The following is a 25750-nucleotide window of genomic DNA, read 5'->3' on the forward strand; positions in this document are numbered from 1 at the left end:
AATCATGGAAGTGTTACTAGTATGTTGTGCTTGGTTAATTCCTTCACCCAATCTTGTGCGTTGGATCTCTTTAATTTGCATCACGTAATAATTCTAGGTTGGTTGTTTTCTTATGTTGGTGGCTCATCAGTCATCACTGTCCCAATAAGGCTTGCAATATCGAGTTAAATTACTCTTGTGGATTTTATAACGACTCATCTGTGCAGTACCAAATACGTTGTGAAGAAAACAAACGCTGGATATAGTTTTTGCACCATGTTGAAGTTGGTTCTACTGAATACTGAATTTTTTTGGAGTCTCCCCCTAATTTTTTTCAAATACATTTTTGACATCCCAATTCTTTAGTTTGGTTTGTTTTCCGATGCCATTGAAACATGCTCCAGGTCATATAAATTCTAGATAAGAATTACTGTCGCTCATTTAGTAGGCTTGATGTTCAGTAAGTTATTTTGAAATCTGCAGTTTCAAATATCAATATTAATATATCTTTTTCATGTTTAATTGCTAGTCTGAGCTTTATCAAGTGCGTATATTAGCAATCATTTTATGTTTAGTTCACAACCACTTAGTAACTCAGATTTGTTCCAAGTGTTTTCGACATTTTTTAATCAGTTCATAACTGTCATTCCACAAGTTTAAAAAAAATTGTTCCATGGATCAGATCTTTTTATTCAATACGATATAAGTTTTTTTGTTATATCTGATTTTTACATTTATTCTACCAGTTTATATTGTTTATTTCACGGATCAGATTTATTTCACGGATCAGGTTTAATTCATGTATTGTTCTAAATGAATAATATTTTCCATTGGAACAATTCTCGTATTTTGTTCCAAAGGAATTATGTTCCGTTGGAACAAATATAATAATTAGCAACTACTCCCTCCATCCCAAAAAATACAAGTCACACAAGAATTCAAAATTTGTCCAAAAATAAGTCATCTTACCCTATTTAGAAAGTGTGTGTGCATGTAAATATAAATTAATGTCAAATATGGATAATAAATAAGGATAAACATGATCATTTTATCTTCTTGTTAAATTGTCCTAAAATATTTAGGGTGACTTGTTTTTTTTGGGACCGAGGGAATACCTTTACTTGTAGTTTGTAATTATATTTTCCCGTAAAACTCAGATTTAGAATTAAATTCTCCTTTTAAAATTAAGAATCTTAAATTTGGTTTTAGATATCAAACTATATGTGCAGTTCGGTTTTTGGTTCCCTTTACATGCTGGTCTAACGAAAAACAACAAACGACTCACGAGCAGAATGTGACGGAAGAACGTGGACAAACGGGTTTGAAGCCCACGAAGGATTGAAATAAACGGAAGAAACGGCCCACAAAAACTAACTCGGGTGGGTGGAATCGGAGGAGAGGAGCTGGCACGCGCTTGTGCGATCAATTTCATCGCAGTAGCCCGCGTTACCTCCAGTAGGACCCAGAGGAGCTGGCACGCGCTTGTGCGATCAATTCCATCGCAGTAGCTCAATGTTAGAGTCGCTTGGGTTACTGGCAGTCAAACTATCGCACAAGGCCTAATAACTACTTTTTGTTCCGGAAAAAAGTTCTCGAACAATTTGTTTGTATTGCTAGAACAATTAAAAAATTGTTTTGGAATAAAATAAATTTGTTCTAAAATAAATTTGACTATAGATTAATTTGGTAGGTCAGTTTAGGCCCAACAATATAAAATTTGTAGTAGGTGATAGTTTGCTGGGGTCACCCGCGTGACCCCAGCAGCGCTTATAGGACCCCCTTCCTCTCCACGTGAAAACAAAGAAGGTGCGCGGCGCACCAGCGGGCGGCGACCGTTCCGGCCACCGCTACAACGCCGTAATCGAGATTCGAGAGACGAGAATGGTGGCGGCAAAGGTATTGCGAGGATGATGCGGGGAGCTGTCCCTCAATCCGTGTGCTTGCTTAAAATGCCGGCTTCTGATCATCTAGGGTTAGTGCAGTTCTTGTCGTTCCTGCTGTTGGAAATATGCCCTAAAGGCAATCATATTTTCTTATATTCATGGTTAATAAAGTGTTTCTTGAATATTCATGAATGACAACTTGCATTGATTAGTAATTATGTGAAGTATTTGTGAAACTCTTTACTTGTATGAATATTATAAAGTGTTTCTAGTCGGAGTTCATGTGAGGACACACATGAATATTAGACTAGCACTTGTATTAGTTGATTGACTACGTTTCACAAGTCATGAAAATGGTGATGTCAAACTAATAATGTGGGCTCATGTGAGACATGAGATTGAACTGACACAACACGAGATGATGACTTCTTATTACACAATATGTACACTGTGTCCTAAGACCTGAGATCGTCGTATGTACTCAAGATGTGAACCGACTTACTTAGCAGCCATCAAACGCTGCACCGTAACAGGGTAGTCATAAAGGTAGTTTTCGGGTCTGTCAAGAAACATGCTATGAGACATAGTCGGTCAAGATGAGATTTGCCCCTCTCTACAAGAGAGATATCTCTGGCCCCCTCGAGTGATTTGGATCAGGAAATGCATGGCCATGCTTGGGATAAGAGTTAACCAAGGATTCCGAATCACAGGATCGAGAAAGAGTGGTCGGCTTTAAGCTAGACCAAATATCGTGAGGCAAAGGGAACATCATGTATATAATATTGTGGCGGCTCGTCTGATATGATCTTTGTGTGCGTATAGGAGTTGGCATGTCTTGCTAGAGGCCACTGTCTACTATTGGGCCGAGTAAGAGTACTCAGGCCATGTCTATTCGCATGTGAGCCCATAGGGTCACACACTTAAGGGAAAGAAGGCTGATAAGGATGAGATCCGAATTAGACTGGGCTTAAGTGCACTAATTGGCATTTTAGGCCCAAAAGGGGGCGCCCAAGGTGGGGCCCAAGGCAGCCCACCTAACGTGCGTGAACAGTACCTACTATAGTAGCCGCCCCCTTTTCTGGCCGCCCCTCCTGTGCGCCAAGCCCTAGGTCGCCCTCGCGGACCTAGCAGTCCGGATTGCGGCGCTTCTTCCCGTACATGTGGACTTCGTGGAGGTGTTGCGCTTGCTGCATAAGGACGAGCCGTTCGTGAGGTGGTTCACGCAACTGCACTGCCGGCTTCCATCTGCACTACACCAACGCGCTACAGAAGTTCCGCAACCGCGCGTCTAGTTGTAATCCCGTGATCTATAACTGCAGTAATTCTGGTTTATGCGGTAGAAAATTTTTGTTTTTGCTACCCCATATTCCTACACCTGCTATCTATGTCGCATCAATTTACGGAGATTTCTTTCAAGCTATATGTTCGATCTAACTGGTAGTTTTTTGTTTGTTTTTTTTTGTTGCGATAACCGGTAGCTAGCTGTTGCGGCAGTTCTATCACAAGTAGTAGCTAGTTTATTTAGGTCCCACGATTCCATATATGCTGGTATTGATAGATAGAAAAGGAAGTTTGACCTATTAACCCATGCTGGTATTGACCCACTGATCGAGTTGATTGTTGTATAGGAGTAGAAGCAATGCTCGCAAATTTTTGAGCTTAGACAGCCACTTTGGTAAATTTCCATAGAGTGAGCAGTCATTTATGGAAAGTCCCATGAGATTCTTTAATAAGCTATAAAATGTTATCATAGTCTGGCATGATCTCATGCTTGAAGCTGACCCCGTGCATCAACATATATAGTGAGATTTAGGTGAGTGAGAGGTAAGGATGCAAGTGTTTATTACCAAACAGAGTTTTTTGGGTCAGCTAATTAATTATGATGGCATCCCACTCTAGTTTATTTATCCTTCCAAAACATTTACGTAGAATACCATTCTTGTTTAATTTATTAACTTTTGGATCGACCCAATGATCCAAAATATATATAACTTGCATCAGTAAAAGGCACTACAGGTATTTCATTTGCAAAATTAAAGCCGTAGAAAGTATTTGCAGATGTTGTATTGGCAATTAAAGACGTTTTAATTTGTGGTTGGTTTGTATATGATCTAAACCTAGTAATAGTTTTTCGTTTTTCATGGTTGTACATGTACTGACAATTGATTCACCAAAAGTCCAAAATAAATTTATAAATGTAGTAAAGGGCCAAAGACAAAAACTATTGGACTTTGGATAAAAGTGATGCTCACTGCTACAAAAATCTTTTTCGAGGCGGGCAAAAAGTATTAACCGAGGCGGTTGCAAAACCCGCCTCGGAGTCATGGTCATGGTAAATGACCTATTTTCCGAGGCGGTTGCATGCCCTCCTTGGTTAATCGAATAAAAAAACAAAAAAAAGAAACCCGTGGATAAGCCCGGTGAGCCCATCAGTGGGCCCGCCGAGCCCATCCACGATCCGACGCCTAGCGCCCGGCACACCGCCGCCGGCGCCCGCGCCGATGCCGGATCCGGGCCCGCCGCCAGATATAGCAACCGCCGCCAGATGCGGGCCCGTAGCAGACGCCGCGCCCGCGGAGCCGCCGCCCCGCGGCTGCAGCCGCTGGCGCCGCTGTATGCCTATATCTCGAGCCCGCACAGCCGCCACCACCCCGGCCAGGGGCGGAGCCAGGATGGTGATTTTTTCATTGTTAGGGGGGGCCAACCATACAAATTTATATAAAAATTTAATCAAAATTTAAATTTGTAGTGTAAATTTGGGGATCATAGAGGGGCCAGGCCCCTGCCCGCCCCCCTGTCTCCGCCCCTGACCCCGGCCGGCGTTGTGGCACGTGCAACGTAGCAGCCGCCGCCGCCGAGTCCGCCGCTGTCCCGGCCGCCGCGCTGAGCCGCGGGAGGGGAGGGAGGGAGGGAGACAGGGATAGGGATGAGAAGTGACAGCTGGCTAGTGAGGGAGGTGGGTGGGTTAGGGTTTTGTTTTGTTTATATACTTCTCTCGGCAGTCAGGCTCATTTTGCTTCTATTAGGCTCGGTTCTATTTAATGAATTTTGCGAGGCGGTTTATTTAACCGTCTCGGTTAATTAAAAAATGACTGCATCGGTTAATGCCTGCTATTAACCGAGACCATTTCTTATTAACCGAGGCGGTTGGAATTCTGCCCGCCTCGAGGCCATTTTAAAAAGTCGTGGTTAATGTTTTTTTAATAGTGGCTGATGGCACGGGGAGCAAAGGATAAGTAGTCCACAGTTCTAAATTGCGCACATGACTTATATGTATATTGTAGACTTGAAACTTTTACCATATAGCTTTGTCTGAAGCTTATTTTTCAACGCAGGAAAAATAAAAGTTGTGATGAACAAACATCTTTACAGACATAGAATGACAGCCGCCTATCCTGATTGGTGACAGTGCCAACAGAAGGATCACCACCAAGTGGAAGCTCCGCACCTATCCTCATCTGATCCGATCCAGCTTTTTTGAAAGAGAAGATGCCATCACGATATGTACTGGAAGGTTGTGCCGGTCCTGTAAAGTGATTTATCTGCTGGTTCACTTCAAACCTTGTATCTATCCGTGGTTCGCGCATATACTTGCGTAAGTTACCACAGTGACAACAATGTTGTCACAGCCCCAATTTTGAGCACCGGTCAGACCGGTGAGACCGGCCGGTCTGACCGGTAGAGCTCGTTGGGGCGCGCATCGCGGCACGCCGCATGTCAGTCTCGCCGCCGGCCATCCTCGGGCCACGCGTCGGCCATCCTCATTCACCGCACGCGCACATCCTTATCCCGAGTTGAGCCAGCGCCTGAGCCATTCTCCTCTCTCTCGCTCGGCATCGTCTTCAACCTCCAGACGCCAAGAACGGAGCAAGCAGAGCCACCGTCAATCCAAAAATTCACGACCTCCACCCCATGGTTTTCAAATCCACCACACCCAGAGTCTCTCCACCTCCCTAGCCCCCTCCACGGCCCCTCAAACTCGAGCTCCGATCATCATCTCGCCGGGAATCGCAGAGCTCGCAGCCGCCAGTTCCAGCTCCACCCGGACTCGACCTCACCGTGGAACTTCATCGTCCGGCCACCGTTTTCACCACCCAACGGCTCAAATCGACTGTAAGCAACATCCTGAAGCTGAAGCTCTCCACGTTCCACCACGTTCCCTAACTTTCCACGCTCGTTCCTCTGCCTTGCCGCCGGTCGGCGCCACCTCCATGCCTCCGGCCATGCTCGGCTTGCCTTCTCCTTGTACACCACCCATGGTTTGGTGAGCGCAGTCTTGTAGATGGTGTAGGGCCAGTTCTCGTCGCCAGCGATGAGCTCTGCCGCCGGAACGCTGCCGTGCCGCCGCTGCATCGTGGTCGCCGCTTCGTGGGCAGTCCGCCATTCAGGACCGGTCTGACCGGTTCAGTTAACCGGTCTGACCGGTGGTGGCCGTGCGCCGTCTGTGGCCGGTCTAACCAGTTTAGTTAACCGGTCTGACCGGTGGGAGGCCAATCAGTTAGCTCTGTTAGATGCTTAATTCAGCTGAAACGTCATTTCATGCATATCATTTTGTGCCTAGTCACAACATCATGCTGATCCTTGCATCTCGTTCATGCGTTATAGTGAACCAACCGTCGGAGGTCGAACGCGTGGTGCCCACCGAGTGCGTTGAGCCTGAACCCGGAGTCCAGTTCGTGGTCGAGTCCGAAGCTAACCAAGGCAAGCAGCTAAGCATGATTTCTTGCTCCTATTTAATTGAGTTAGCTAGTTGCAGGTGAGCCAGAAGTGATGTTCGGCCATTTCTATTCCGCTGATCCAAATGCGGAGGAGGAGTAGGTCGTTGTGGCTGTGATGGTGTCCTTGAGCAAGTCATCATTATCTTAGTATGTTTTTATCATAACCGAACTCTGTGAGAGAATATAAATATAATAAATTCTAAATTTCTGTTTAATATGGCTTTCGTGAGCCCGAGGCTTGTAATGGAAGTAGTTTGAACCCTCCTATATCGAACCTGTATTGAACTCTGGTAATGTAAAACTGCTCTTGTGGTTCATCGGCACTGTGTATGCGATTGTATAACGGTACGTGTGCTTAATCCTGGGCATGTGGCAAACACGTACCGGGACTACCGGATTTGCAATCGTTTTAGATGAATTATGTTGATTAAGTACCTCTAAGATATGGATTAACACGTGGCGTGTCGAGAGACGGACACGTGTTAACTCTCATCTTAATGGATTAATCAATAATTTTCACCTAAACCGAGTGCAAATTGGGCGGTTCTCACAACGGGTATCAGAGCCGAGGTTCCATAAAGTGAACCTAAAATTTGCTTAGTGGGTTGAGAGTAAAATAAAATTTGATTACTTCTACTAAGATTTATTTTAGTTAAAAATTTGAACTTAAGGTAAAATGCTAACTTTTTTTCTTCATCTTAGAGCTACTTCTTCCTTATTGCTTCACTTTTTTAATTAAGATATGCTTAATCCCTCTTGTCTTCATGAGTAGCGGGAGCGTAGGAAAACCCTTTCGCCCTCTGGAAACCTTTTGAGCCATTTACCGGGGTTAAGAAGATGGGAATCACCCATTGTCCTAAGTGCTAGTAGGAGGGTTGTAGCGCTGCTGGGCAATGCGGTTGTTTCGGGTCGTGAGTGAGTGCTAGAACGTTAAGGCGTGCTCACGATGTGAGGAGACGTCATGTTGCATTCATACCTCGCATGCATGCATACTCTCTCTTCTGGTCTCCAAATTTGTACTGAGTCAATCTAATGTGCTGCTGTTAAGATCTTGCCTAGTTGATTCTGGTTAATCTTAGTGGACCAAATCTGTTTTTCCTTTTAGAATTGCTACTCCTGTGTTGATCGTGTTTTAGATTTTTATCTACACATTGTCTTTCCACCCTTCCTTCAAGTATCCTTCTCTATCTTTCATTCCTGACCGCTAACTATTTTGTTTATTAACAGGATGATGTTGGGTTCGGAAACTGAGAGGGATGGTGCTAATGGTTCAAGTGGCAATAACAACTGCAACAACGATATTCCCCTTCCTGAACCTCCCATTCACCCAACACTCGCAGACGTCCTGACTCGACAAACTGAACTCATGGCACACATAGTCAATCAGATGGGCAATGCCGGCAATCATGGTCCAAGGGCTGAGCCTCAAGTGAACAGGTTCGGGGAATTCTTCCGCACCAATCCGCCCATCTTTCGTGGCTCCAAGGATTCTCTTGATGCGGATTTCTGGCTCAATATCATTGAAGAAAAGCTTGGTCTTATATTGAGTGTGAGCCACATGAGAAGGTTTTTTTTGCTGCTCATCAACTTCACGATGCCCCTGGGGCTTGGTGGCGGAACTTCAAGGCATCTCACCCTTCTAACCACCGCTTCACATGGGAGGAGTTCCGCACAGCTTTTCGCTCCTTCCATATTTCTAAGGGTATCATGGACATCAAGAAGAAGGAATTTCTAAATCTCACTCAAGGAAATCGTGATGTGACGACCTATGTCAATGCCTTCAACACTCTCTCCCAATATGCACCTGAAGAAGTGGCCACCGATGCCAAGAAGCAAGAACGCCTGTATGATGGGCTCTCTGAAGAGTTACAAGACAAGCTTTCCACTACTAAGTTTGAGGATTTCAATGACTTGGTAAATATTGCCATTAGAGCCGAGCATAAGATGAAGAATCTTGAGGAAAAGAACAAGCGTCCCGCTCCTATCTTGGCAGGCGGTAGCTCCTCACGTCCACCTCCTCCTCCACCTCGGGCGCCGGGTGCTCAAGCTCCACGTCCTATGTGGATTGTGCGCCACCCTCAACCTCCTCAAGGACAAGCTCCTAGGCCGGCCAATGCCTATTGGAACAATCCAGGTGTTGCTGTAAAGGGTCCGTGCTACAATTGTGGTGGCATAGGCCACATCTCCAAGAATTGCCCCTCTCCGAGGCGTGGCAGTGCCTTCAATGCACCTAGTCCCAACAATACACCTCAAGCACCGCGTTAGGAAGCCAAACCACAACAAGCTCCTAAGTTTGGCCATCTTAACTATACCACTTCTGAAGAAGTTCCGGAGGATGCTAAAGTACTCATGGGTACACTCCTAATCAATTCTCATCCTGCAATTGTTCTTTTTGATTCTGGGGCAACTCTTTCATTCATCAACAAGAACTTTATGCTGCATAGTAAACTTGAGATGCAAAACCTACAAGTGCCATACCATATAGAATCACCGAGTGGAGAGATCATCTCTAGAAACTTTGTGGATAGGGTTCCAATTCTCATTGAGGGAGCTACGTTTCGTGCTAATCTTCTCATCCTAGACAAGATGGGGTTAGATATGATTCTTGGGATGAATTGGTTGGGTAAGCATGATGGAGTTATCAAATGTGGGCCCCGCACCATCGATCTTTTGCACCCCTATGGGAGTAGAGTTCTCCTCTCTCTTTCCAAGATGGAATCCCATCTGTATGCTTTGACGAGTACCAAAGCCACTGCGTTGGAAGATATTTCTGAGGTGTGTGAGTATCCGGATGTCTTTCCAGAAGAATTACTGGGTATGCCTCCTGATCGTGAGATTGAATTTGTCATAGAGCTCAAGCCCGGAACAGCTCCTATCTCTAAATGGCCTTATCGAATGCCTCCTAATGAGCTAAGAGAGTTGAAGGAACAACTCAAGATCTTGTTGGACAAAGGTTTCATTCGTCCAAGCTCCTCTCCTTGGGGATGACCGACTCTCTTTGTAAAGAAGAAAGATGATAGTTTTTGGATGTGTGTTGATTATCGTCCGTTGAATGAGATCACTGTCAAGAACAAATATCCTCTTCCTCGGATTGATATCTTATTTGATCAACTCTCGGGAGCTCGATATTTCTCCAAGATTGATTTAAGATTAGATTATCATCAAATCAAGATCCGGAAAGAAGATATTCCAAAAACGGCTTTCTCTACTAGATATGGTCTCTATGAATTGACTGTCATGTCCTTCGGCCTCACCAATGCGCCGGCTTATTTCATGTATCTGATGAATAGCATCTTCATGGAGGAACTTGATATCTTTGTGATCATCTTTATCGATGATATTCTCATTTATTCCAAGACCCAAGAAGATCATGCTCGTCACATCCATATTGTTCTTAAAAAACTTAGAGAACATTGTCTTCATGCCAAGTTTAGCAAATGTGAATTTTGGCTTGAAGAAGTATCTTTTCTTGGTCACATCCTCTCCAAGGATGGTATTGTTGTAGATCCTAGTAAGGTGTAAGATATTTTTGAGTGGAAGCAACCTCAGAATGTCCATGAGATCCGGAGTTTTCTTGGACTTGCGGGATATTACTGCCGGTTCATAGAGAATTTTTCTAAAATTGCGAAGCCTATGACCGATTTACTGAAGAATGGGGTCAAGTTTGAGTGGTCCCCAGCCTGTGAAGAATCCTTTCAAACCCTCAAGGATCGTCTCACTACCGCTCCCATTCTTGCTCAGCCAAATATTTTCAAGAGCTTCGATGTCTACTGCGATGCTTCTCGCATCGGTCTTGGCTGTGTTCTTATGCAAGAAGGCCAAGTAGTGGCCTATTCTTCTCGTCAACTCAAGCGGCATGAAGAAAATTATCCTACCCATGATTTAGAGCTTGCAGCCGTTGTCCATACTCTAAAGATATGGCGTCACTATCTGCTTGACAATCATTGCAATATCTACACTAATCACAAGAGTCTCAAATATATTTTCACTCAATCCGATCTCAACATGAGGCAACGTCGGTGGCTTGAATTAATCAAGAATTATCACATTGAAGTGCACTATCATCCCGATAAGGCAAATGTTGTCGCTGATGCACTAAGTAGGAAGGCTCAATGCAATTGCTAAGTATGATTCCTTGCTCCTATTTAATTGAGTTAGCTAGTTGCAGGTGAGCCGGAAGTGGTGTTCGGCCACTTCTACCCCGCTGATCCAAATGCGGAGGAGGAGTAGGTCGTTGTGGCTGTGATGGTGTCCTTGAGCAAGTCACCATTATCTTAGTATGTTTTTATCGTAACCGAACTCTGTGAGAGCATGTAAATATAATAAATTCTAAATTTCTATTTAATATGGCTTTCGTGAGCCCAATGCTTGTAATGGAAGTAGTTTGAACCCTCCTATATCGAACCTGTATTGAACTTTGGTAATGTAAAACTGCTCTTGTGGTTCATCGGCACTGTGTATGCGATTGTATAATGGTACGTGTGCTTAATTCTGGGCATGTGGCAAACACGTACCGGGACTACCGGATTTGCGATCGTTTTAGGTGAATTGTGTTGATTAAGTACCTCTAAGATGTGGATTAACACGTGGTGTGTCGAGAGACGGACACGTGTTAACTCTCATCTTAATGGATTAATCAATATTTTTTACCTAAATCGAGTGCAAATTGGGCGGTTCTCACAAATGTGGAGCCTTTGAACAAGTGATGCTCCATAGTTGCATTGGTTACTCGGGATTTTTGTGTTTAAGGATATAAGAGAGTGTCCAGTCAAGCCGGTGCGTTGCAATTGCAGGTGCCAAAGAGCTGCAGAGTTTGGTAGCTTGGCGGGCTAGCCTTTCTCTCTGGTCGTTACACGTCTCTGGTTGTGCAAATCTTTTGTTGGGTGTAAATTGTAATCATGTACGTGGCACTGTGTTGACTTTGTGGTGTATATTCTTTATTTATTCATTTTATCTTCCTCAATGAAATGATACGTAGCTCTCCGCATATTAGAGAAAAAATGTCCACCCAGCTAAACTGAGTGTTATTGGATAATTATACATGCTTGGACATATTTCTGAGATTTGTCAGAAACTCTATTTTTTTCCTTCCTGTGTAATACGCTCTTTAGAACCATAGGCATCGATATACTTGTAACCAGCCTATGATTTGGGCCCTATATGTGTGCGGGGCCAGCTTTTTTTAAAAAGAGTAACGTAAGATCCTCGTACTTTCAAAATGCATATCTGGCTCCTTAAATTTAGGATCATGTGTCATTTAGATCCATATACTCTCAGAATGCAGATGAAGCCCCCTAAACTTGGTTTCGGATGTCGTCTAGGTCCATGTACTCTCTAAAAAACTTGTCGCACTCACTAAACTAAAACTAAAATCAAGGGCTTGTAAGATAAATTATTGATCGAATAATGGTATAAGCTGACAGGGCAATAAAACAAGTCTGAAAATGTGGCAATGAAAGTAATGACACTGCATTTAAATAGTTTAGTGGCCTATATGATAGCCGAAGTCAAGTTTAGGGAGTACGATCTGCATTTTGATATATAGTAGGGACCTAAATGATATCCGAGCCCAAATTTAGGAGCCAGATATGCATTTTGATAGTAGGGATCTAAGTGACACAGCAAGACAAGCAAGACAAGTTTAGGAACCGGCTATGTGCTCTACTCTTTTTTAAATTCCTCGCCATTCATCACCTGATTTTTTTTTTTTTGAGATTAGCTATTCATCACCAGATAGTCCATCGCTTTTGTCCTGACCTCTCGCGGCCTAGCCCACCTATATGAGCCCAATCAAAGGCCCATCTCGTCGCCCGCACCTCCACGAACGAACACGCTGGGCGCCCTTGGCGGCTCAGCGCCATGGCGGCATGGCGCTCGTCACCGGCGGGGCGTCACCCGGATGGCCTAGGTTACATCAAGCGCGCTGCGCTCCAGAGCTCAGAGGTAACTAGTGTGGCGAAGGTCTTGCAGATGTCATTTTGGAGCTGTTGCTCTTAATCCGTGTCCTAGTCCCAAAGTTAAGTTGGGCATGTCATTTATCTGGGGTTCGTTGGCACTAGCAGTTGCAGTCATCTGCTACCTCTACTGGATGAATCCGTGCGTGTAGCTTTGAAAATTCGCTTGCTGTCTGATGGTTTTGCTGAATTGAGGTCCCTTTTGTCTTGGTCTGGCTAATGTAGGTAGCTTTGGTAGTTAAGTTCTACTGTAGTTTGCTCATGTAGTATATTTAGTTTTCTTTTGTAGTTTGGAGTAATAAGACGATTTAGCACAAAGGTCTCACAAGTACAGCTGCTCCACATCAATTCACAAATCTTACAGAGTAAATGTTGTAAATGCAGCCACACATGCTCTTAAGAGACACATAGTGTTACACTAACACATAACATTAACATAGTAGAGTCAGATATACTCATATTTCAGTACAGATTGTTCTGCGACTCTGCTGGTCATCCATTGAGTATAGGACATGGGCTAAATGTTGCTAACTATCTCTGATTTGAGGCTTATGAGAGGTTCTGATCTTCCTGCTGCTGGAGCCACTCAATTGCATTTCTGAAGTTTCAAGCTGTGGCTGTTTATTGCTAGGTTCAGTTCTGTACACAGTACACTGAATATCCATAAGTCATAACCCAGGACACATTATTGTAATGCGTTTCAGTTTATGTAGCTTCAGCCAAAATAAATATATCTGGATAGGACCATCTGGTCGTATAGCACTCCAACACCGAAGAACATACCAAAGGTCACTGCAATGATGACCTTGTCAATGTACTCTCCTGTGGAGATAATGGAGACTGGAGTTGCCTTTGCTGAATTACAATGGTGCATCAGCGTAGGGCTGCACAGCTTTGGATTTCCAAAAAAGCTAGAATCTGGAAATGTGCTGAATTGGCCTCCAGTTGGAACGGGCCCCTCTAGATCATTGTTGGAAATGTTGAATCTGGAAAGGAAGTGAAGCCTCTCCAGTGAGGAAGGGATTGGACCAGTCAAATCATTGTAGGACAAGTCTAGCACCTGCAGATTCCCGAGGTTGCCAATTGATGGTGGGATATCCCCGTGAAAGTTGTTGAAGCTCAAGTTGAGTGTAAGGAGTGCTTGTAGCTGACCAATCTGTGGGGGGATCACTCCACTGAATTTGTTGTTGCCTAGATTCAACATCTTATGAAAACCACTAGTTGCACGGTATTGAAAACCGCCAGTCATGTAAATCGGAAACTTAAGTATTATTGGGTCTGAGTGAGCTGACTTAAGTGTTGGCATCTCCATCAGTTCTGTTGGTATTTCCCCCGTAAGATTGTTATTTGATATGTCAAGATAGAAAAGGAGGTTTAAGCTGTTAATCCAGGTTGGTATTGGTCCACTGAGTTTATTGTTGTCTAATACTAACCCTCGCAACTTTTTGAGCTTAGCCAGCCAGTTAGGTAAATGTCCATACAGTGAACAATCGTTTAGGGCAAGGCCCTGCAGATTCTCAAAGCTATGAAATGTATCATATTCTGGCATGGTCTCATTCTTGAAGTTGCCCCCAATTAGCAAGAGAGTGAGTGTCCTTAACTTACTGAGGATCTGAAGTGCATCTGTGATATTTGTAAAATTGTTGTGAGAAAGACCTAGGAATTTGAGGGACCTGAGATTGCTTATCGATGATGAAAATTGACCATGGAGATTGTTGAACGATAAGCGCAACGCAACAAGGTTGCTGCAAGAGTAGAGACTGTCTGGAATTGTGCCAGTGAATTTGTTTGACCTGCAATCTAAAAATTTTAAATTAGATAGGGTGGAGAAGTTGACACGTTTGAGCTCTCCTAGGAAGTTGTTGTCCTTGAGGATGATAGTTGTGAGATTTGAGCAATTGCTAAGAGCTGATGGCAGCACTCCAGAAATGTTGTTGTTGTCTAAGTGAAGCTCTTGCAGCTTCTTGAGCTGCCCAATAGAATCTGGGATCTTGCCATTTAGCCCATTCCACCCAAGATCAAGGATGACCAAATTGCTGAGTTTGCCTACATGATCAAGTGTTCCTTGCAAATGATTGTTAGGGAACGAGAGGTGCTCAAGTGAGGTAACATTGAAGAGCTCAGCTGGGAGGGTCCCAATGAGTTGGTTCTGGCCAGCTTTAAGCACTCTCAAACGGGAGCAATTCCCAAGCTCTGTGGGTATCCTACCATGGAACTGGTTGTAACTGAGGTCAAGGACCTCAAAGAATGGCTTGTCAACACAAAGCGTGCTTGGAATTTCCCCAGTAAAGCTATTATTGCTCATGTTCAGAGCAGCTAGATTCTTCATGCTACCCAACGTGGTGGATGGAAAATGTCCTGTGAACAAGTTACTTGAGATATTGATTACCTTCATTTCGCTGTCAGGGGTGGATTGCAGCTCATGGAATTCTCCATTGAGCTTGTTGAAGCTGACATCAAGGACAATTATGTTTCTTGATAGTAGTTCCTGTGGGAGTCCACCAGAGAGTGAGTTGCCAGAGAGATTGAGCCTCAACAGGCTGGTAAGATTGCCAAGTGAGGGTGATATGTGCCCCTGAAGGCCCATAGAAGCCAACGAAATGTCCATGACAGCTCCATCCATATTGCATATGATGCCATCCCACAAACAGCAGTTTGTGTCATTCTGCCATGAAGTGGGGAGGCCAGAGTTTTGAGAGAGACCATCGAGAAACCCAAGGAGGGAGGCCGCCTCCTCTTCTTTGCAGGAGGTGGTAGGAGATGCCAAGAAGAGCAACAACACAAGAGCCATAACAAGTAAATGTATGTGTGTTATTTTGGATATTCTGTTGTTGCATGAAGACCAAAGTGGCTGCATGGTGTTTTCCTTGAAACAAGGACCTCCCGAAGACATCCTGTTATATAAAGCACCAACAACTGAATATTAAAAAGCATGTGAGAATCTTGGTCCGATATTTCTTGTATTCCATTTTTTTTCATTATTAGATGCTTGTAGCTTTTTTCTGGCGCACGTTCTGACATCAAGATGCGTATGAGCTTTCTTGACAGTGACACTGAGTTTTGACTCTGGTTCTCAACCCCTTTTGTGGTTTCTTAGTCTTTGTGCTCTGATGGTTACAGAATGATTTAGTAGTTCTTTCAGTGAAAGAGAAGCACTGCATATTTGCAAGGTAGGTTGTATTGGTATTTAATTTGCTAAAAGACTTTGTATATAATCTAAACCTTGTGATAATACTTTTCTGTCTCCAATGTTTTTCATGGTCTGAACTGAATACTGATTCACCCAAAATACATTGTATAATTACAGTGAAGCGCCAAAGATGGAATGTTGGAATTTGGATGTACCACACTGTTGAGGGTTTGGGTGAGAAAATGAAAACAGAGTAGCCCATATAGTCCTGATGTTGATGGTAAGGGGAACAGAATAAGTGATCCACGGTGTTATATTGAGTATTTGTCATACAGGTACGTGCTGAACTTAAAATTCTCCAGGTATGTTAGCAGTTTGAATCTTAAGCCACGATTCATGGAACACATCAACTTTGGTAATGTTGCTTTCTCTGCTTGAACATCGGATAAGAGGGTTGGTAACAAGTATCTTAAATCATTGCAGTGGTGTATTCCCTTCGCTGACAAGTGCGCTCTAGGTGGTGATGGCCATTCTAACATGTCTTGATCTGATCTGCTTTTGGAAAAGATGAGACCTGTACACGATCCACGTGAATGCATCTTCCCAAGCTAAAGCTTCCAACCGCGATGGTTTCATCTCTCACTCATGGACCGGGACTTGTCCGGCCTTCGTGTCTCCACACCAGCGCAGCAATTCTTGCTGCCTGCTGGCAATGGATTCTTCACCTCGTCATTGTCTTGCCCGTCGGCACATGGATATGGCATCCGGTCCTGTGAGGTGACTGGCAGATTGGGTCACTTCAAACTTTGTATCTACCCATTGACTCGCGGATATACTTCAAAACTGACCATCCGAGGATCTTATGCTGAAGGGAGAGAAGGTACGTGTCCAATTGGCATAGCGAATTTGATTCTTTTCTTCTTCCTCTCGATCTTCCTCAACCTGTCTTTCTCCTTGTTCTTTTCAGAATCCTTATCGTCACGTTTCATCAGTTTTTCTTTTCCTGAGAATCTTAGCAGATTTGGTTCCCACTAGCAGATATGGCCCTCAAGGCCCTTGTAAGGCAGCGAGACAGCGAGACAGTGGTGACTGTCCCATTTTGGTTGCAGGCGATTCCTTCTCATTGGCAGCAGTCGGTACCTTGCCAAAGTTTGGCGAGGTCGGCATCCTGCGAGAGCTCTGTGAGGAACTGGAGGAGGGGAGGTCATCTCCAGCTCTGTGCAGGAACTGGTGCAGGACGCCAAGGAGATGCGCAGCACAAGGGCAAGGCCAATGGAAGGTATGTGCGGTCTGATGCCGTGCTTCTTGCCGCACGACTCGGGCTCCGTCCGCCTCGCACGGCGAGACAGAAACCGGCGGCGAGGTGAGGGGCGGCGGCGACGAGCACGAAGACTGGACGCGCGTATCCGCTGCGGCTGGACGCGCTGTCCGTGTCGTGTTCGGGCTCCGTTCTCTTCCCTCTTCCTCCCATCGTGTTTGCTGACGCATCAGGAATCCTGAACCAAGAGGCGTCGTCCGTCGCTCTTCAAAGTGCGAGCTCTGAAAACGGCAAGGCGGGGGCGTCCTGCGCGTTCACACTGCATCCGGTCTTCGGACTTCTAGACCTCGCCACGACGCCAGAACCGGGACACTCGGCTCGGATTGGCCTCCTTCTTGGCACCACGAACGAGCCATGATATATGTGGCTTAAAAGTATGCTTGGTTAGTTTTCAACTTTTATCCAGCGAAAATCAAGATGTGCCAATTGATTTTTTTATCTAAAATTAGAATTTCTATATTTTGAATTAAAACTATAGCAAGTTACTATAAATGGTATGCATGTAGTAATGAACAATGGTCCCACAAAAGGAACAGAAAGCACGAAAAAAGAAAAAGAAAAGATCAAACTACCCGATAGCCGATCGAGGGAGCTCCTATATAACCTGTGGGTGGAAGTTGGTTAGGCAATATAATTTTAAGATCCTTAATCTAAATTAAATATCTAAATTGAATATTTTAAATATCATATTCAACATTTTTTGAAAAATAACAACATCTAAAAATAATATATTCAATATTTTTAAAAAACGCATCAAAATATTATTTTAGAAATAAGTACTGCATTCAATTTTATTTTACAAACTATCTCAATATCTTGAGAGACTAGATTCAGCATGTACCGATATCTAAATCCAACATTTTTCTCAATCCTTCACATCTCCACAGCGGCACGTGGCCGAGGGCGGAGGCGCAGATAGAGGCACGCGGGCGGCAGGGGCATTTGGACAGCCTCGGCAACGGCGCGAAGCCCCAGCTGGGGTACAACTGTACAAGGGGCAGCTGCGGCGATGGGCGTGCGGCCAGCAGCGGCGGCATACGCTAGGCACAGGGTGGTAATGGGACATGGCCCTAGTAGTCTCTTCACAGCCCAACAAGATCCTTAAATTTTTTAGTTCAAAATTGTATAAGATTAGAGCCCGGCCCTTTTAGGCCCCGGCTCTTAGATTTTCTAATTCAAAATGTTGGGCCCTCTACCACCCCTAGGCACACCATGGGCAGCGGGTGGTGACGGCGGTACTGCCGAGCACCGAGCAGCAGCAATGGTGGTGGCGGTGCATGACGGAGGCAACGAATCGAACCGAGCAAAATCATTTTTACAAATTTCCAACATTTTTTTTGGAAAGGAAAAACTTTATTGATTTCAAGAGAATACATCAAGGTGATACATCAACTTGAAATGTTCCTGGCCTCTGCCGCAACGGCACACAACCTAAAAAGAGTTTTAACATAACCAGGTACACTAGTGACCGTCAATCCTACGACTAGACCGCCACCCATGAGCCTGGGCAAAAAAATCTTTGGCCACCTGCGCCAAGAAATGAGATGCCGCTACAAATCTCCAACATTAGAATTGGAAGTTATATAAATATAAAAAAACGGAAGTTATCTAGCTTTACCGCCGAACTACTCATGGCCCGGCCCGGTTAACAGCTTCAGCAACAGCCCGTTGGGTCGGACCAAGTCAAAGCCACTCCTCGGCCCATACACTCTGGGCTCTCGCAGCTAGACCGTACGGGCCCAGTTTGTCTCCTTCCACCCTCCTCTGCACTCGAAAACAAGGCAACACGCGCCACGCACCGGCGGCCGGAGAGGGGGGCGGCTTCCCGTCCCGGCCATAGCCACCGCACTGTACTCGAGACTTCGAGAGGTGAATCGTGCGCGGAAGGTCCTGCAAATATTAGGCTATTCGCACTCGTGGTACTCCAAATTCATTCTCTAAAAGGAATATTTTATCCTGGCCATCAAGATTGTCTTCTCTATATCCAGTTTCTCCACGCTCATTCATCCTCTATATATCTTCTCTATATCAACTACCCATCCCTTCTATAGTGACTGACAGGTGGGATCCACCTTCCCATCCTTTTCTCCACCGCACCCTCTCTCTCCTACCTCTCCCTCACCATCTCTCTGGCCTCCCTCTCCGGCCGGGCGAGCGCGCCGGCGGCGGCGTGGCCTGCTCCCTCCGCCGCACCACCCCGCCCTCCCTCCGCTCACGCTCCTCCCCACCGCATGTGCCCGAGCTCGCCGCGACCGTCCGCAGCCGTTGAGCTTGCCGCCTCCGCCTCCTAGGCTCCTCGGCACCGCCTGTTCCCGAGCTCGCCGCCGCCGCCCATGAACGTCGCGGCGACCGGCCTGGCCTCCCTAGCCTCCCATGGCTTCCCGCGCGGCCCGGCCTCCCTCGCCCCTCATGGCCGACGCGGCGAGCGGAGAGGCGGAGGCCCTGCTCCACACCAGGCCACCGCCGCCCCATTCCCTGCTCGGGGTAGAGGGAGCTCGTTGCAGTGGGAGGGCGTCGCGCGCGCGGCGCGGTGAGACAGGGCAAGGCAGGCGTGGCGGCTTGGCGAGCCGGGGCGGGGCAGGCGCTGCGACGAGGTAAGGCACCAGCTGCGCGGCGGGGCGGCTCAGTAATGCGCGTGGCGCGGCGCGGCCTCGTCCTCGGCAGCGCACCTCGCGGCGTGGCACTGCCCCCGACGGCGGGCCTCGCGGCCAGCGCGTGGCGCGGCGGGGCCGGAGCCGCGCCTCCCCTCCTTCCTCCTGCCTCGTCCCGTGACGTGCGGCGCCGTCTTGGGCGGTCGAGTTCCGCGCCGCCGCGGACTGCGGGAGGCCGAGCTTTGGCGCTACCACGCTAGCTTTGGCGCGCGGGAGCCCCGTCCGCAACGATAGCGTGCGGGGTAGCGCGTCCCGCTGCAGCAGAAAAAATGCGCTATTCGTGCGCTACAGACTTACAGCGCAGGGTAGCGAGTCCCACTGCGGACAGCCTTACGCAGGGACTGTCGCGCAATCCGTGTGCTGCTTGTTTTAAGATGCCGGCTTGCATTGTGATCATCTAGGGTTAGTGCTGTTCTTGCTGTTCCTGTGTATGCTATCTGTGTCACATCAGTTTCTGGAGATTTCTTTCGAGCTTATGTTCCATCTAACTAGCTAGCTTAGTTGAGTTTTAGCCCGCTGCGAAATTTGAGATCTCTTGCGACAGTGCTGGCAGAAGTAGTACCTAGTTTAGGGCCTTGTTTAATTGCAAAATTCAAAATTCCAAAACTATCACATCGAATCGAATGAGAATCTTATATGCATGAAGTATTAAATCTAAATGAAATAAAAAACGAATTGCATAGTTTGCTTGTAAATTACAAGACGAATCTAATAAGTCTAATTAAATCATGATTAGACACTAATTGCTACATTACCATTTGCAAATGACAGATTAATTAGTCTTAACAAATTCGTCTCGCAGTTTACAGATGAGTTCTCTAATTAGTTTTATGATTAGTCTATATTTAATACTTCAAATAAAAAAAAATATTTCAAAAACTTTACAGGCGCAACTAAATAAGGCCCAGGTCTTTGGACTTTGGAATGGGACAATTCGACACACTGATCAATAGGTTGTAGGTTTGTTCCCTAGTTTTGTCGCCACTTTCACCACATTCTTTCCCCGATGATGCAAAGTATATATGTAAATAAATACAATACATTTTGTTCAACATTCTCGGAGAACACACATATATACATTCAGTTACAAATAACCCTGACATGAGTCACGCACTAAACAATAACATATCAGTTTATTATTCCAAAGTAGAAATTGTTCCACGCCTCCGGCGTTCAGTCCATTCCTCTGTTTTCCTTTTATTTCTCGCTTTACAAGCAGAGCGCCCGGCTTAACAGTTAACATGACTAACAAACTTTGAACCTGACAAATCAGGTAATCAGGTTGATCTTGCTGCTGCTGATGAGGCGTGATGGAAATCGTGATTCTCTAGGTATTTATTGCTAGGCTCGGTTCGATTCGGTTCGGTTCTGTACACCGCATATCCATAAGCAGGACATGTTATTACAACCTGTTGCTGCTGAAGTAGATTCAGCCAGAATAGATGATCTGGATAAAACCATTTGGTCATATATAGCACCCCGACTCTGAAGAACATACTGAAAGCAATCACAAAGATGACCTTATCAATGTAGTGTCCCGTGGAGATGCCTGGGGTATGGAGCTGCATCTGCTGAACTACAATGGTGCAATAGGGTTTCCAGCGAAGCTAGAATCTGGAAACGTGTCGAATTGACCTCCAGTTGCACTATTACAAAAAAAAAATTCGAGGCGGGCAAAAAAACATTAACCAACGTGTTTTTTACAACTGAGGCAGTTTCAACATCACGGTTACTCATGGCATTAACCGAGGCGGTTTTGCTGCCCGCCTCGGTTAATATAAAAAAGCCCGTCTGGCCCATCCAGGGCCCACCAAGCCCATCACTGTTGCGCCAGCTGCCACCGCCGCGTGTAGCCGCCGGGTCTGGCCTCGGCGTCCGCCTGCCGCCCGCGGCCGCCCGAAGTGCGCATTCGCCGCGCCCGCCGCCCGCGGCCGCGTTCCACCGCATGTCTCCGCGCTCGCCGCCCGCCGCACACATCGGCCGCGCCAGCCGCCTCGTCGGCCTGCCTCGCTGGCCCTGGATTCGGCCTAGGTGGCCCCGTATCCGGCCTTGGCGATCCGCCCGAGCCGCGCTTGCCCTCCTCCTGGCCGGACCTCGTGACGAGCCGCGCCGCCGCTGTGGAGTGGAAGGAGGCGGAGGAGCCGCCGACGCCGTCCGCCCTTGGGCTGACGGATCCATGCACCGCTACTGCGCTAAGCCACGTGAGGGAGGGAGGGAGGGAGTGAAAGTGCATTTTGCCCCCGAAGTGGGTTTTGGTGTTAATGACACGCACAATTAAGTAGCGAATGCATTAATCGAGCAAAGAACTGGTTCAAAAATCATTGAAATAAAAAAAGAGCACTTAACGATGCCATATATGCTAAAGAGATGGTGTTTGAGCTTCATTGAAGATCTTTTATAAATTTCTATTTCGAATTTGAGTATAGGAAACACCGTACTATTAAGAGGGATGCGGAAAGTTGAGTTGAAGATGCCAAAGTGCCCTTGAGATGCTACATATCCTTTGAGAGACACTTTGCACACACTTGAACACTTATCCCTGCATTTTCAGTAGGGGTCGGAAGTTCTGACACTTGGGTCTGAAGTTTCGACCCCACCAGAAGTTGCATGTTTCTTCCGATGAGGGGTGCTCGGCCAGCTGATTTAGCTGGGGTCGGAAGTTCCGGCCATGGGGTCGTAAGTTCCAATCCCCTCTCAGAAGTTTCATGTTCCCTCCGACAAAGGGTGCTCGGCTTTTGGTTTTAAGTGCGTCGGAAGTTCCGAGCCCTTGGTTGGAAGCTCCGACAATCACATAACTAGCACTGTAACAGCTACTTTCTAGGGCTCGGGTATATATACCCCTTCGTCCCCTCTTCACTTGCTGCTGCTCTTTCCCGACTTAAACACACTCTTGATCTTCCAAAACCTCTTCCAAATCCTTTCAAGAGCTAAATTTTGTGAGGATTCAAACTAGGGCTTGGGTGAGAGCAAGATTTGAGTGTGAGCTTGAGCCTTTGATTTGTGTGAGCAGCCATCTTCTTCTCATGAGCACTTGAAGCATCTTCATCAGTCGATTCGTGTTTATGACTCTTGAATCTTGCTTCTAGACTATTAGACGTTGCCCGTGGAGCGTCCTCTCGTGTGTGTGCGCCTCGGGAAGTTTGTATTACCCCAATCCTTCACAAATTTGCATAGTAAGTGACTTAATCCTCCTTAGTGGTTGGTTGAGTGAGAGAAAGGTTTATTGGACAACCCTGCTCTTTGTGAGCTCCTCAATGGAAACATAGTTTCCTTTGTGGGAGTGAACATCGAGAACAAATCTTGTGTCTCTTGTTCTTATTGTTCATAACTTGTTCTGGTTGATTTTGAGCTTGTTTTGTCTCGATCTACTTTTGTGGACTGTTCCGTTGTGAGAGATCACTTGTAGATTACTCTAGGACCTATTGGCGAACTTCTGATTCAAACACTTTTTCCAAGTTCTTCTGAAAACCTGTAGTTCGTTCAAATTCTTTACTCTTGTCGAAAGTTCCGTCACAAGTGTCGGAAGTTCCGATCCATCAGAACTTCCTACAATAGGGTCGGAAGTTCCGACAGACTGATCCGCCCAAGAATTTTTTAGGTTTTACAAGTTCGTCTATTCACCCCCTCCCCCTCTAGGCATCACCAAGATCCTCTCAAGGAGGGGCGGCACTAGCGGAGGAAAGGGAGGGGTTGCACACTGCATGTGAGGAGTGGGAGGGGCTGCGGCCTAAGGGAGAGAAAGAGAGAGAAAGGAGAGAATGAGTATGTGAAATCCTAAGTGTTGTACATATACGTGTGCTCACAATTGGGCGTTTGGGGCTAGCGGGCTGGGTCTAATTTACCGAGATGGTTCAGTTACAATGTTCACCTAGATTAATATATTAACCGATACATTTACTTTAAAACAATCACCTCGGTTAATGTCTATTAATCGAGGCGGACACTCCGCCTCTGTTAATTGATTTTGCGAGATAGTTTTCTTTAACTGCTATGGTTAATAAAAAATGACCGAATAGATTAATTGCAGGCATTAACTGAGGCGGTTAGAAATCATGCCCGCCTTCTAGGGTCTTTTTAAAGGTCATGGTTAATATTTTTTAAGTAGTGTTGGGACACAACCTTCTAAATCATTGTTGGAAATGTTTAGTTCGGAAAGGAAGTGAAGGATCTCTCAAAGTGGAAGGGATTGCACCGGTCAGGTTGAGTGTAAGGAGTGCTTTCAACTTATCAATCTTTGGAGAGGGGGGGGGGGGGGGGGGAGTGCCACCAAAAGTTAGAGTGTTTTGGTGGAGGGTGATGCATGGTTACCTCCCAACAAAGAGTGAGCTAAAGAGGAAACACGTTGCCAGTGAGGATCATTGTGAGACTTGTGGAGAACCTGGCGAGGACCTGTTCCATATAGTGGTTCAATGTACTTATGCCGTTCAGTTCTGGAAAGCTGTGCGGGAAATGACTGGCTGTAAGTTGCCTCCGCTGCACCCAGTGACCTGGACAAGGGACCTCTTGGCTTCTGATGTATGCTTGCAAAAGGATGCAGCTCTTATCATCTATGGGGTTTGGTCCCTCTAGACAGGGCGGAATGCGAGACGTCACGGAAAAACTCGGTGGAGTCCTGGAGCAGCGGTAAGGCATGTTGCCACCATGGTGGAAGATCTCATGTGTCTAGAAACTCAGGCAGACAAACCAACAAGAGTGCCGGGCCGCTGGTCTAAACCGCAAGAGCATTGGATTAAGGTAAACACTGATGCATCTTTTGTGGCGTCCTCCTCGTCCGGGGCAGGTGGTGTTGTTGTCAGGGATGCGGATGGCCGTCTTCTCCCCGCGGCGGCCCAAAGGTTCTTGCATATCCCTGACGCCCTAACGGGGGAAGCTATAGCAGCACGAGACGGTCTACAGCTAGTTGGAGAGCAAGGCCATGATAATGTTATTTTGGAGGTTGACAATTTAACATTGGTGAACCTGCTACGATCCGATGATGGCGAACGCAGTGTGATCGCAGGACTCTGGCAGGAGATCCGAGAGCTGGGGAGGGGTTTTCGCTGTTTCAAACTTTTGCATGTAAACAGGGAGGGTAACGTGGCGGCTCATGTTTGTGCAAGCCTGTCTACGGACTCGAGCCCTGAGCTTTTTTGGTCGGACTGTTTCTCGACTAGGCTAGTGGAGGCAGTTCAGAATGATTGTAACCCTTCCATATCGGCGGCCGGTGGCGACATGCGTGCACGGCGCGAGCAGGGAGGTGCGGTCCGTGCGCGTGGCCTGCCGTGGTTCGCGGCGCTGGTGGCCGGCGAGTCCGGATCCGGGGTCTCCGCGTCCGGATCCGGCGGCCATGGTGGCGGATCTGTGGCGGTGGCGGCTCAAGCTTCAGGTCCTCGCCCTGGGCGGCGCGCCAGGGCCAGCGAAGAGTGCTGGCGGCCTTCTTCCCTTCGGCACCTGGCGGTGGCTTGGTGATATGGCCGGGGGTGGCATGCACGTGGTCTCCCGTCGATGCCATGGAGGTGCGGCTCGCGGCGAGGAGGTGCGGTGGTGCGGTGTGGCGCCGGCGCGTTGCCGGGTCGCGAGGACGGCTGAGGGAGATGGAGCTTCGGCAACGGGCTTTGTGGAGCTGTGACAGTGGCGTCCCTCGGTTGGGGCAGCCGCAGTGATGGTACCGGCTTGAGGCGACGAACGCGTGCAGTGGGGTGCCGGCACTCCGGGCGAAAGCCCTCGCTAGATTCATTCTGGTGAAATGGCGACGGCGCCTCCGGGCGTCGCTCTCCCTGGTGAGGGCGTCATTTTGGAGTTGCAACCCTCCTGCACGAGGTCTCTGGATGAAAATCTGGTCCAGCTCATGGACCAGCGACGGCGGCGCCTGTGGGCGTCGTGACCTCCTTGGAGGCGTCGTCTCTAGAGACACCGTTCGGCGACTTGGCCGGCCTGCTGCTCGCGATTTACTTCGGCTGGTGGTGACAAATCTGTCGGAGGGCGTGCGGAGAAGGGGGTTGCCTACCTCCTGCTCTTCTGTTGGTGGTCGGGGGTCATCACTCGGCTGTTGTTCGCCTGCTTGCAGCGTTCCGCGGCGCCTGGAGCTACGTGGCAGTCTCCAGTGCGGTACGGGACAGCGTTTGAAGGACGGCGCTA

The 25750-nt window shown here is 46.9% G+C and overlaps 2 protein-coding genes across 3 annotated transcripts; one reads left to right on the forward strand and one right to left on the reverse strand.

Annotated features, from left to right (window-relative positions):
- The first annotated feature begins 12381 nt into the window (after positions 1 to 12381).
- On the forward strand, positions 12382 to 17589 carry LOC120653411. 2 transcript variants are annotated; one of them, XR_005666840.1, is made up of 4 exons: positions 12382 to 12523; positions 15842 to 15999; positions 16148 to 16544; positions 16632 to 16667. XR_005666840.1 is itself a non-coding variant. In XM_039931184.1 (2 exons), the coding sequence occupies exons 1-2, from the start codon at positions 16310 to 16312 to the stop codon at positions 17029 to 17031; spliced, it is 564 nt and encodes a 187-aa protein (XP_039787118.1). In that variant the 5' UTR covers positions 16007 to 16309; the 3' UTR covers positions 17032 to 17589. The 2 variants fall into 2 exon arrangements, 1 of the variants encoding a protein (XP_039787118.1); XM_039931184.1 differs by lacking the exons at positions 12382 to 12523; positions 15842 to 15999; positions 16632 to 16667 and adding an exon at positions 16703 to 17589 and having other exon boundaries at positions 16007 to 16544.
- On the reverse strand, positions 12883 to 15474 carry LOC120652953 (receptor-like protein 2). The gene has a single exon (XM_039930955.1). It carries the CDS (start codon positions 15425 to 15427, stop codon positions 13250 to 13252), a length of 2178 nt encoding a protein of 725 aa, XP_039786889.1. The 5' UTR covers positions 15428 to 15474; the 3' UTR covers positions 12883 to 13249.
- Positions 17590 to 25750: the final 8161 nt, after the last annotated feature.

This window comes from Panicum virgatum, chromosome 1K (genome assembly GCF_016808335.1).
Source record: "Panicum virgatum strain AP13 chromosome 1K, P.virgatum_v5, whole genome shotgun sequence".
NCBI classification, from domain to species: Eukaryota; Viridiplantae; Streptophyta; class Magnoliopsida; order Poales; family Poaceae; genus Panicum; species Panicum virgatum.

Coding starts and splice junctions, on each gene's coding strand:
- LOC120653411 (XM_039931184.1), top strand. CDS start 16,310: ATGGACCGGGACTTGTCCGGCCTTCGTGTCTCCACACCAGCGCAGCAA. Junction 16,545..16,702: donor TTATGCTGAAGGGAGAGAAG/GTACGTGTCCAA, acceptor TCCCACTAGCAG/ATATGGCCCTCAAGGCCCTT.
- LOC120652953 (XM_039930955.1), bottom strand. CDS start 15,427: ATGTCTTCGGGAGGTCCTTGTTTCAAGGAAAACACCATGCAGCCACTT.